This window comes from Gouania willdenowi, chromosome 5 (genome assembly GCF_900634775.1).
Source record: "Gouania willdenowi chromosome 5, fGouWil2.1, whole genome shotgun sequence".
NCBI lineage: Eukaryota > Metazoa > Chordata > Actinopteri > Blenniiformes > Gobiesocidae > Gouania > Gouania willdenowi.
Window position 1 is genome coordinate 27,077,724 of NC_041048.1, and position 13,826 is coordinate 27,091,549.

Sequence of the window (13,826 nt, forward strand, 5' to 3'; positions counted from 1 at the left end):
AAGAACCATGCTAGTACCATGTAGTGCAAATGCATTAATAATTGTGTCACTGCAGAATACACATTTATAAAGAACTGTATGTCTTTAGTTGTTCAAAGACCCATGTTTACCAGCTGCACTGCTGCGTCACTGATCTTTAACTAAACTTCCCAAATCAAGCATTTACCATCATGTTGTCTTTTAATGGATCTCTCATCCTTATTTACCCATTAGATAGGGTACAAAATAAATAAAAGCAGCCAAGAAGACTCAAATGTGTTGATTTTATAAAACGTAAGTACTTTTAAAGTACTTTATTTGGTTACTTTTTATTGATAGCATGTGTATCCTCATAGCTGTTTTACATGTTTAATCAATTCTTTGATTTTCCAGCAGATTGGTTGTATTTTTTAGGAAAATTTAAAAAACTTTGGATGACAACACAATTTTAATTTGATTTCCTTGCCTATTTAAGAAAGACTGACATTCAAACTTTTCTTGAGCTACTCCTGAATATTAAAGTACAGTAGTCCCTCGTTTATCGTGGGGGTTACGTTCTAAAAATAACCCGCAATAGCCAAAATCCACAAAGTAGTCAGCTTTATTTTTAACTATTATTATACATGTTTTAAGGCTGTAAAACCCCTCACCACACACTTTATACACTTTTCTCAGACAGGCATTAACATTTCTCTCTTGTTTAAACACTCTCAAAGTTCAAACCTTCGTAGATATTAAAACATAAACCTGTTTTCAAACACACAGTGCTTCAGAGTCACACTGCTAGTGGACTAGGAAGGATTTGGCGTGGAGGAGAATCAGCGAGGAGGTGGTAGTAGCAGGTAAAAGTTCTCTCTGTAGCACTGAGCTAGCATAGCATTAGTCGCTAATCACACCGGCTTTTTTCACTGGTGATTTATGTTTATGAGAGGAGAAAAAGGAGCGCAGCTGCTTGCTTCAGCAGACAGTGAAACTCACCGAGTTGGATGTGTCGCTGGTGGGTGAAAGCAGCATTAGCCAATCAGGACGCAGAACACGATGCACGTTCAGGGATTACTGTTGCAACAACACATCATCAGTAGGGTAAAACTAACCTGTCTGATGATGTGTGAGTCATGTCAAAGATATAGTTATTTTGTTGAAGCAGTGGTTATTACCATTAGTTAATGTATTTTATTTTAAACTGAACAGTGTACAAATGAATGATTTTGGACTGTAAATCTGCTGCCATCTTCTGGTTGCACTTAAAAAAAAAACCACTGACAACCAGCAGCTTGAAACAACTGTTTATCTCCACATCCCTGAAGGAAATCATTACTTGTTCTTTCTCAAGTAGGATTACACTTGTATCCGACACTTTTAAATAATAATAATAATAATAATAATAATAATAATACTGTGATGGACTGGCGCCCTGTCCAGGGTTTACTCCCGCCCAGCGCCCTATGAGAGCCGGAGATTGGCACCGGCAGACCCCCGCGACCCTGATAAACATGAATAAGCGGGTATGAAGATAGATGGATGGATAATAATAATAATAATAATAATACATTTTATATAAAGATACATATTACATTTCATATATTAAAAATAAATAAATTTAAAGGCAGATAAACATTTGTTTTTCTCTATATCATTCCTTTCCTATAACACCCATCTAATCATTAACCAATGAACTGTGGATATTTCCATTTCTCATGCTACGACACAAATAGAAACACCTTTGCATTTTACTACAATTAATTTAAAATTTTTCAATATAGCCAAAAATTAAACACCTGAGACAGGTTTTTAAGTGGTCTCAGTCCTATTGGAGAAGATAAGAAATCACAAAACTGATAAAGAGAAACATTAAAGTTACAGTAGTTTGGAAAAACTGCTGTTAAAAAATATCATTTGGTTTAGTAGCACTGAGGAAGTGTGTTGTGATAACAGCAAAAGGTTAATAGTTAGAATTGAGGATGTAAAGAGGATTACATTGTGATATTCATATCAGTCAAGTCAGTGTTTTCATATTACTACACAACATTTGCCTTTGACAAGCCAGCTGAGGGGGATACTGTTGTGTGCTGGTTAAACTCTGCTTACTGTTCATTATACTTTGGATCAAAAAAGAGCACTAAAGGTCTTATTTATCACTTCTCTAGCATTACATTACATTTAACAAGACACAAAAACAACAAACAAAAAGTAACATTTACAGGTTTTCAGGTGGTGGGCATCTAAACAATAGAAATAAACAAATTAACAAAAGTAGGCCATGTTACGACCCATGTTTGATCAAAATGCTGATGACCGTCCCTCTAGATAAGTGATGAACATGCAGAGCACTGTAGAATAGATGCACCCTCTAAAGAACACAGCTCTCGTCACAGTCCCTGCTGCTGTCAGAAGATCTCTTCTTCAGCTCCCTTTCCTCTGCCAGGTGGGAACTGTGGGTGGAGGAGGACTGGCTCCTGCTGCCTGGTGTCATCTGAGCTCAAACTCATGTTGGGCTCCACGTGAAGGTAGGCTCGAGCATGGTGATGCTGTGTCACCGTACTGCTGTAGTCAATGACGCGACACTCGTACGTGCCATTGTCAGACGGTTTGACGCTGGAGAGACGGAGCTTGTGAGAGATGTTGCTCCCAGCCACTTTTACGACCTGATAAACAGAAAGAAAAGGTGTTTTATTTAGGAGTCTGTAAGGCAAAAACAAAAAACAGAAGATTTGGGCTGCGTCCAAATAGTCCCTCCTATCTCCTTTCCTATCCACTTTTCCTTAACCCCGTGGATGACTTCACAGGGTTAAGGAAAGGTGTTAGGAGACTTCCTGAAAGGCGATCACATTGTTTTTGACAATCAGGCGCACTTCCACTAGGTGACGTAATAGTCCAACAGTGGGGAAGGTTAGCGACATCTGCTGTGGTGCAAAAACTACAAATTTCCAAAAATGGACTACTAAAAGCACATTTCTAACACTTTCCCTGTACCTCTAACCGCTGATATAATCTCAAAAATCACAAGGTTTGAATGTAAATCAAAAGAAAAGAGGCTACCAGGCTACGAGGAACAAAAGTGAAACTAAAATAACGTCACATTGACAACAGTTGCTCACACTCACCTTCCACACAGAAATCAACATTCATATAAAATAAAAATAATTTTATGAAATTGTTAGATTTATGCTAGATATAGGTCTACATAACGTTGTAGGCATACAAATGTACAACCACACAAAGCATTCCTATGTAAATGAAATAGGTTTACGAAAACATAATGTGGCTAAAAATATCTCTGATCACTTTTTCTTGTCAGTAATAATCTGATAATATGGCTTGTATATAATAACATATGGGTTTTAGATTATTTAAAGTTGTTCAAGGCATAATATTCCATTGGAAATTTACATAATCTGCGTCGCTTTTCTGTTTTAGTGAGTTTCCGTGAACACTCGGATGAGCTCGGTCCCTTTAAATGTTTTGTGGTTTGTGGGTCAGCATTATGTGGTCTTCTTTGGTAAAGGATGCATCAGTGTTTCCTGAGCTAGAGGAGGTTATAAACGAAGTATGGAGTCTCCTTTCCTTAGCTTTTAGAGGATTGTGAACGCTCCATATCATGGCCACCATAAGAACTTCCGGGGGTTAAGGAGAAGTGAATAAGAAAGTTGATAGGAGGGACGAGCACTAGAAGTCCCAGGATTTTCCAGACACCCTCTAAGTCCCGGCAATGGCTCAAAAGACCCTCAGCTCAAACTGACCCTGACAATCAGCATCCTTTCATTTGTAAATGAAGCAATGTGACCATTGCTGGAGGAATCAGCAGGGGAGGGGGAGATGAGAGACTGACTCCAAACATGAGGTGGAAAGGAATTTTTCAAACCTTAAAAGCCTTTTCACACTCTTGCTATGGTTCAGTACTTCTGCATTAGGTTTCCAAAGTCGAAATGATGAGTTAGCTGCTAAAGCTAATGCTGCATACAAGCTAAAAAAATCAATCAGCTAAACAGTGCTGTTTCACTTATCGACCTGTCCATCTGGTGCACTTCCTTCAAATTTGTAAAATAATATCTTAATAAAAATAATCATGGACCTGGTTAGAGAATGGTGTACCTCGTAAATGCACCTTTTCAAAGTGAAAACTCATACTGTGCTTTTCACACTCGAATATCTAACTTTATGTTATTTATTTATTTATTTGATAGGGACATTGCACATTAATGAACATCAGTGTAAAACAAATGTAAATATGCCGGATTATAGCTACAAAGCTAGTTTTCATCCGTAGTCCCTAGGCAGGCAAATACAGTACATAAGAAATGACAACATACTATAGAATACAATACAATGCAACATAACACAATACAATACAATACAGGCAGCACAGGGAAATGTTCAGAGTCTAGTGGTCACATGACTTTACTATCAATAATAACAAGACATTTTATTTATAAGCACATTTCAAAAACACTTTACATGTAAATAAAATTAAAAAAACTATCAACAATAAAAGTGAATTGAGAAAATACAAGAGCAGGAAGCAGAGGAGCTCTAAATATAATACTGCTTCTCACATCAGATATGAGTATCATCAACTGTAATGCAGATTTCACTTGTTTGTTGCTCAATTGGCTGACTGTGGCACAAAAAGAGGCGTACAAACAGGGGAGTTTTGAGAGGTTCGTTCATGTAAAACAAGCAGAGGACTCGATTGACCATTTCTCACATTGTCATGTAGGGTCACTGCCCAGGTGTGAAATGTCGACATTTGCATATTTATAGAAAAAGCCTAAAGGCTTGCTATACGCTTGCAAATTTTTACCATTACACACCTGGGCCGTGACCCTACATGACAATGTGAGAAATGGTCAATCGAGTCCTCTGCTTGTTTTACACGAACGACCCTCCACCAGAGAGCCTAAGCTGCCGGGAAGCTATTGTTATCCTGCATGTTCTTCTTCTTCTGTGGAAATCATACTTTCCATGTGCAAACAATAACCTAAGGGTGCTAAGGGTCCTAAGGGTGGCACTACAGCAAGCCTCTAAATGTTACCATTTTGAAAATTCACAATAAATATCAACCTTGTGTGCTACAGTTTTGCAACTTTCACCAAAATATAGCCCCAATCCTGACGAAACATTTGTACATTTAAACCTATTGAAAATGTATGAAGTCCAACATTCTGTTTTTTGTTTTTTTAAACTGTAAAGTGTATCAAATTGACCTCCTCCCACAATTCTTACTCAATTGACACCGAACTTACTACAGAGCATCTTTAGACTGTCCAACATAAACAATCCACACATGGACTGTGCAAGTCAGCTGGTTACACATGAGACTTACACTAATTTTGATGGCGTCTTTGATGGTTTCCTCCAGGGGACTATCCTGCACAAAGATATGGATACAGCATTAGCAGAAAAAACCTGACTGTTTCAGAAAAGCAACACAACTTACAACTGATTCTCAGTTGAAACACTTAATTTGTGCATTTTCCATCTAGCTTTTCATGCAAGTGTGAAAACTGCCGTCCATCCTGTGTGTCTAAAAGTGAGTGCACACGCACTAACTTGCAGCATCTGATATGTAAGGCTTGGGCTCTGGGCAGGAACATGAGTGTGATTGGGTATGCAGAGGCACAGAGGTATTCTTTTGGGCTTTGTTATGAATTATGCATAAAGCACAGAGCTCAAAAATCTTTTTTTCTCTGTGGCCAATTATAGCATCTCTAAGCAGAGTGGGGGAACCTGAGTTCCCTGATGCAGGGCAAGAATCAACCGGTTTCCCTGTTGTGGGCAAATGTTAATCAGCATTTATTACTGTTGTATATCATAGGGCTTCTCTCTTGTTGAATGTTTCATCTTCAATTTAGTAGCTGCATTTCCATTACCCTTGGAAATGCACAAAATCTAAATATAGCGTAATAAAAACTGGTAATGAGAACACGTGAATTTTGAAAAAACACTCAAATATTGCTCAAAAGTTTGTACGCTTTTAAGAGGAGGAATTTCAGGCATTTCAATATTGAAATGTGTCGTAAAAGTGCTATGGAAACACTTTTTCCTCAAATAGATGTCACAGGACATGACGTACCTTATCACATGACCACTTCTCTCCGTAGAAACATGTGTAAACAAAAGAGGAGACCGGGACAATATACTTTAAAATTATGACTGTCACACTAGACGTGAAACAACAAAGGAATACGGAGAGATATAAGGAGGCTTGGATTGTCCGTCTTCCTGCAGTCTTACGGGATGAGATTTCACGGGATCTGCGAGGCTCATGTCCAAAACATTTTCAAAGCGCAATTTTACTTTGTCGACATTTAGAAATATCCCCAAGAATATCACTTTTCTTTTGCGAAAATCTGTAATGGAAACCCAGCTCGTGATGTGAAGTGCACACCTGAAAAGTGCAGAGATAAAAGAAGCCCTTTAACAAATAAATATTTTGATAGACGTTCAAATATCAGAGGAAAACTATTTGACATAGAAAGGGAGTTACAAGAAGCGTGGAATCTACTATTAAAGTCTGAACATGAAATAAATGAAGACAATGTTTGAATGTCTATACAATTTGAATCTAACTGCATTTTATTTTGTAGCGTAATAGAATACATAGCCACAGAGCTGTAAGGGTGCACGTGCTAAGGCTGCATTAAGACCGGTTGTTGTTGTATTAGCTAAATCATCAGGTCCAATCAATCCTTCACCATTTTAATTTAAGAATTACATTTTAATCCAAAAGGAAGAACCAGCACAATATCTTACAGATGTTCGCCCCATACGCTCAACACATGTAATGAAATAAACCAGATGTGAAATCACATTACCCGCAGATATCAAGTTTAGATTCTTTAAATGACTAATAAGGTGTAATCATTTTATATGGGTCACAAATTAAAGCCATCATTGTACACCAAACCTAAAACAGACCAACATCAATGCTTACATTATTAGTTCTATAAGACTTTTCCTGCCATGTTGTTGGTTCCTTAATGTACCACCACTGGATTTCGAGGGAGTTGGAGGGAGAACCAACCCCATGGAAAGAACAGGCCATCTCCACATCCTCACCGCTTTGCGTTGTGATGTCATGTGGGACTTCTGTAAAGAGAACTAGGACAAGAAATAATGCATGATTAGATCTTAAAGGGTCACCTAAATAAAAAAAAAAACAAACATCCTTCAACATTTATATCACGTGTTGAACTTTGAGCTCACAAATTGTTTGGTAATTTGCTGCTGCAGTGACTCACTTGTAGCTCTTCCCTCTTGTTGTCAACACAGTTAAAGGGACTTTGGACAGGGTATTTGAAAAAAAAAAAAAGAAACATTCATTTTAAGTCTAATAATGCTAATGCGTGATGAAGCTTGAAAACCAAAAACACCCAGGACAGAGCGCCAGTCCATCACAGGTGTAGGGAATCAAATCCTCCAAGTTGAACTCTGACCGAGGGATACTAGTTTCAACATTCAATGAAGTCAGAAGGTCTGTCTCCCACTGTGAAATGCAAACGTGCCCCACATAGGGCATCAAACAGACAAACAACCACTCACACTCACATTCACTCCTAGGGCATTCCAGAGAATCCTTTCAACCTAATAGTCATGCTTTTGGATTGTGGGAGGAAGCTGGAGTACCCGAAAAAAACCAATGCAGCACGGGGAGAACATGCAAACTCCACACAGAAAGGACCCAAGTGTCCACCCCAGGTCTTTAACTTAGGACCTTCTTGCTAAACCACTAATCCATTTTGTGCCCTGTACTGCAATTTGGGGTTCGAATTTGCAGCGCAGTCCTGCGGACATGACGTCAAATGATGCTGTAAGCGTGTCCTCTGTGGCTTTGAAGGCTGGAAGAAGAAAAGCGTGGCTGTCGTGTCACTATGGAGTCTTATTTCTTGATCCTGCCCCAAGTTCCTTTAATCATCAGCTTCAATCTGCTCATTTATTTGCTTCATCTTCATTGCAAGTAATATCCTTTACAAATATATATCACATTTACAAATATGTGACGCTTACAGATTCCTAATGTCTGGATTGTAAGCTTTCAAATGGTGTCACATTTGAAACCAGCTCAGGGGGCAGAAACAAAGGCTGTGAATTTGCATTACTTTGCATTAAGATTACGACAATTATTAGTACCCTGTGTTTCCCACACATTCTTTTATTTGTGGTGGACCGCCGAAAAGAGGGAACCATAATTCCATGGGGTGGCATTTGTTTGGTTTTATTTATTTTTTTTTTTTTTAATGTACAGATATATACATACACACATACAACATATATATTTATTTTAATTTTTTTTTAAAAAATAATGCTACCTTAGCTTCACCATAAGTGGAGAATTATCCTTTCAATGTTAACTCACATAACACCTGTGTTGTGTGTTTTTTTTTAACTTCATTATTATTATTATTTTTAGATTTGTCTTTCTCAGTAGAGCCAGGGGGTGATGTTTAAGTCCCTAAACAGTTGGCCATCTATGTAAAGCTTGTCTACGACCAGTTTGGAATTTTTGCCTTTCTGTCGGTTTTCTTTAAAGATAGGATACAGGGTTTTTCGACGTTCGTTTATTTCCCGAGGGAATTGATCATTCATGCCGAATTGCGTACCTTTAAGTTCCCGACCTTTACTTTTAACCTGGATCTTCTGTTGAAAGTGCTCAAATTTGGCAATGATGGGACGTGGACGGTTTCCTCGACGTGGTCCGAGGCGATGGACACGGTGAAATGTGATGTTTTTCACGGTTTCTGCCGGGATTTTAAGCGCCGACGACATGAAGTCTTTCGGCAGAGCATGTGGGTCATCGTTGGGGGTTTCTGGAATACCTGAGAATATTACGTTGTCTCTCATACTACGAGATTGGATATCCAAGACTGACTCTTTAAGAAACTTGTTTTCTTTTTTCAGCTCTTTTACCTCGGAGCTCACCGCAGATAAAGCCGAATGGATATCATGATTATCTTTTTGTAAGTCCTGGATTTGTTGATAGGCAAATTCCAGGCTGACTTTCATTTCCTGAACGTCTCGGTGCAGTAAGTCGAGCACATCCAGCCTCTTAATTATGGTCTGTAGGAGTTCCGTGTGGGATTCTACCTCGAGGTCTGATGTATCGGTGGCCGAATCGTTTTTCCGGCGCTTCGCCGACTTACCTGATGTACTGGCTTTTGGTCCGGACTCCATCACGTACTCAGCGTAATATCTATCTATGAAGTCCTCGAGGTCCTCCACTCTGGCTGGTGAGAGGGCGCGTGGTCGGCTCTCGTTGGTGGCGTTGATTTAACGGTAAAAATCGTTAGTATGTGCACGTAAACAGGATCGGTAAACTAGTCACGGCAGCGAGCCGCCATGTTGAATTTTCTCAGCTTGTCATGTGACTCTCAGAACATCTCGCGTGACTTACCTCCTCTCTCTCGCGTCTTACCTCCTCTCTCTCGCGTCCTTCATTTGTTTGGTTTTAAAAAGTCAGACACCAACCAAAAACGGTAATTTGCCAAACATGCCACCAACAAGTTGTTACTAGCAACTAAAACAGGTCTAATAATTTCTACCACTTAGTGACATGGCATGAAGAACTGCACATTGACATAATGAAGTTGCGACAAAGCTATTGCGTTACATCAAAACCACAACGTGATGTAAAGAAAGAAGAAAAAAAACACCAAACGAGTGTAAAAGAATCAAGCAGTCCCACAGACACCACAAAATTACAGATGCCATCACTAAATTCATGAAAAGCTTAATTTGACCAGCTGAAGAGTGAGACCTCCACCAGATGGGGTTCACCACAAGAGATGATGAGCTGTTCATTGAGCAGAGAAGCTGTTACGGAGGCATTTTTTATGTATCATGCAGGCATGCATAATATGTGCTCTGCCATGTTTTCTGTAAAGTGCTTGTGTTCCCTCTGTGAATGAAATGTAGTGTATAAATAACATTTGGATTAATTTGATATGTTGTCTGTGGATACAAGAAGGTGAGATATTTGAATCTGAATTGGCAAGACATGGTAATTTTGGAGTCCATGAACAAGGCATTAAGCCCTCTCATGAAATTTACAGATGTGCTGTCTGTAGAGAAGTATTTTAGTGTTAAACCTATACTGCACCTCTTAAAGCACACAATCCTTAAGTCCGTGGATGATGAGTCCCCTCTCACTAGAACCATCAATGAAGCCATCCTGAACTACCTCAATGACAAATATGATGACAACACTACTGAAAAGCTGCTTGACTTGGCTACACTCCTCGATCAATGATTTGAATCATCATACGAAAAGGAAGAGAGAAACAACTTCATGAAAACGAGAGCTGCTGCAAAAATGGAGCAGCTGGTGGCTGGAGGTGAAACAGCAGCACCAGCAGTCACATTTGCCCCACCATCAGCTGTCCCTGCAGCTGCAGCAGACAATTCTGACCTCCTTGCAGCCAAGAATAGTTAGTCCAGCTACTTCATGAATCAGCAGTACCCACGGGCCAAAGCACCTCAAAGCCAAGCAGAGCATCAATTGAATTGGAGCTCAACATGTACCTGCAGACAGCTGACCTGAAGGCAGAGAAAGATCCTCTTGTATGGTGGAGATTAGAGGATGGATACCTGACTGAAGCCCGATGGGTTGAATCGGGTTTGGACAAATATTTAGAATTGTTGGTCAAGTTTGGGTCGAGCTCGGCCACATAGTGTCCTTGGGTGCAGCGTTCTTGCCATTCCTGCTAGCAGCAGTAGCTGTGAGGGTAACTTCAGCGATGCCGGCAGGACCATTGAGCAGAGAAGGACAGTCTTCAAGCCATACACTGTTATTACAATATTTTTATGCACAAGAACATTGATTGTCCTTAGCTTTGATACTTGGATGATGTAAATAAACCCATTGGGTCTCTTGTGTGCACTGCACGTGCATGCTTGTTTGTGTTTGTCTTCCTTCTGCCTTATCTCTCTCTCTCTCTCTGGCTCAAAAACATTCCCTGTAGCCTCTTTCCCCTGTTAAAAAAATAACCAAAAAACTCACATAGCAATGCTTTTCCTCTCCTTGTCATTTTCCTCTTTTTTCTCACTTTCTGACGATTAGGGTGTCCATTTACCTTTTTCACTACAGCCTTTGAAAAACTTTCTGACTCTCTTCCACCTTTATCTCAGTCTGAGTCCTTACTTTCCTCTCTGCTGCTCCTGGTGTATAGCCTGTATTTGCTCTCTGCTGTCTCACATGAGAAGATTTTTCCAACATAGTTTAGCTGCCCATAGCATCTCCTGGAGCTTAGCCTACTGGCTCTGGCAGGTTGTCACCATTATGGGAGATTTTTTACCATGTCGATCCCTGGTGGCTTGAACTGAACACTGCATCCAGAAAGGTAAAGATGGAGGCTAAATTATTAACAGCCACCTCAACAAATGGCCAAAGTAGTTTCAAACTCACAATTCTCTCGTCAAGAAAAAGCATTGCTGCAAATTTGCCATTCAGTAACCTAAAACAGATATGGCTGAGAAAGGCTAAAAAACACAATGCCAACACTGATGTTCTATGTTTCAGGTACTGTATATACATCAAATACAGTATATGATAAAGGATCCCCTATTGGAGATAACCCAGCATATACAGGGGAGTCACTTTCCTATAGTTTCCATTTGAAAGAAGGATTCAATAAGAAGATAAAACTATAAATACCAGGTCTTCTTAAATACAATAGGATGCAATTAGCCCTTGAACAGTATTCCCATGGGATAAGGCATTTCACTAATTGGATGAATGAGTTCATTAATCACGATAGACTTAAGGGAATAGCAGAAAAAAAAAAAGAAAACTCCTCTGCAATAAAGAGACCAGGCGCATATACAGTATTAGTCTTGATCTAAAAAGTGAGAGCTTAGTTGGTTTCAGCCTTTATAGGTGGAGGGGGCATTGATGTATACCAGCAGTTAGGGCTGATCCTCATCTCAGGCATACTGTCCTCAACAGGGTCACAGAGAGTGACTAACTGCCACAGCTTCTGACTAGTTGAGAAGGACATCCTAAGATAAAGAAGAATTATTGGAAGTTAAAAGCTTTAAGTTAATAAAGTGCTGGGCTCAGAGTCAGCACTGAGGCAAGCAGACAGGAGCCTCCTTTTGGAAAGGAATGTTTGTGAGACATTCAGCTTACAATAAATAAAAATAATGAATTAAGAGAAAAGTCTGTAATCATATAAGCAGCTGCCTGCCTGTTACCACTGATATTCGGGAACTGAAGGGAATTTTTATAACCCTTGGGGAACAAGACTCAGAGGCTATTTTTATTTCCTACCAAATGGAGAGAACCATGAAGTATAATACAAGGTTGACAGCACATACTGTGGCTCAGAGTCATGTCCAAGGCTCCACACTAGAATCCATCTGGACTCCTCAGTGACAGAAGACGAGATTCAGTATTAAATCTTTGATTGCCTTAAAACAACAGTCGACTCAAAGAACACTGAAAGTCAAAGTAGGTTGAGTATTTAAGGAAATGCAATTATTTAAAGTAGTGGTCCACCAATCTGGATAATCAACGATTTTGAACTTCTCAAGCTGGAAACCGATATAAGAAGATGATTTATCTCAAATTTTGCTTTGCATATCTTATAAATGTTGTCTACATTATTTGTTTTACACATGAAATGAGAAAGTGAATACATGAGAAATATAAACCAAGGCTGCCCCGATCCGATATTGATATTTGGCAAATTGACAAATAAAATCAAGATATAACAATTTGTTAACATAAAAATAAATCATGTTGTGCAATGACTCAGCTACCTTCCCATTCACCTCCTGCAACATCTACAGACCATCAACTTTCCTGCACCTTAACCTTAAGTTTTACATCCCTGGTAAAATAATTAAACCAACAAAAACACTATTCTGGAAGAAAATACAGATTTTAATTGTGTGGGGACAGATTGATTTAACCACCAATGTGCCGGTTAAATATTAGGGGTGTCCCGATCCGATATTGATAACGGATATCGGCCCGATATCAGCCAGAAAACAAATGTCGGATTTTATCGGACTGCATCTAAAGTCTCCGATATATATTATATTAAATTTATTCAATAGTAGAATACTGTAGATATCATGTTGAAGGTTAAAATGTATGTAACCAATTGGTTAATAATAAATGGGTCAGTTTTTCTCATCCCTACTGTTGCTGACTATTGTTCTCTGAGTAACATCACTTGATCAAACCTTTTCTAACATACCACACTACAAAATAAGTAATAAAAGTATGTATGATTCGTGCTGATATCGAATGAATATCGGTATCGGCTAACACTCAAGGCTGCAATATCGGAAGTGAAAAAGTTGTATCGGGACATCCCTATTAAATATGCATGCTTTATGTGTGGCAAGAAATTAGCAATTAGCATGTGTTGACCACATGATCATGTGTTATCAAATTCAAGTTACTTTTTGTGGCCTTTCAAATACATTAACTACAAAATAATCTTCTTTATCTAACATTGTGTTCATGTTAACTGAGATGCGTAAGAATTTGAAGATGCAAGATACTGTTTTATTTCTTGATGTCAAATTATTTTATTTTAAACTGTTTTTAAGTTACCATTTACATGATCAATATAAATCAAATCAAATTAAATCAAATGATCATTATTCTATTTAATTTTAACTGTATAAAATTTAATACACTGTGTTATCTTCATTGAGAAGGTATTTTTCGGCTCCGGGAGGACTTTAATCTAGGTGAGATGAAGCTCCTTTGAGAGTAAAGGTTGCAGACCCCTGACCAGTGGAAGAGGGTGAGGAAACACCAGTATAAGAGCTGGACCCTCTGAATTGAATTCCATGGGGTGAAGCAATGCAGATGCTAAGTTGGTCGTGCTACTGTT

At 38.9% G+C, this 13,826-nt stretch overlaps 1 protein-coding gene across 1 annotated transcript in view; it reads right to left on the reverse strand.

Annotated features, from left to right (window-relative positions):
• Nucleotides 1–2,037: 2,037 nt before the first annotated feature.
• The window catches only part of LOC114463458 (V-set and transmembrane domain-containing protein 2-like protein), a 35,092-nt gene continuing 23,303 nt past the window's right edge, over nt 2,038–13,826 (reverse strand). The window contains 4 exon segments of the mRNA XM_074783802.1: nt 2,038–2,447; nt 2,449–2,624; nt 5,303–5,347; nt 6,914–7,080. Coding sequence (XP_074639903.1) covers nt 2,330–2,447; nt 2,449–2,624; nt 5,303–5,347; nt 6,914–7,080 — 506 coding nt within the window. The 3' untranslated portion in view covers nt 2,038–2,329.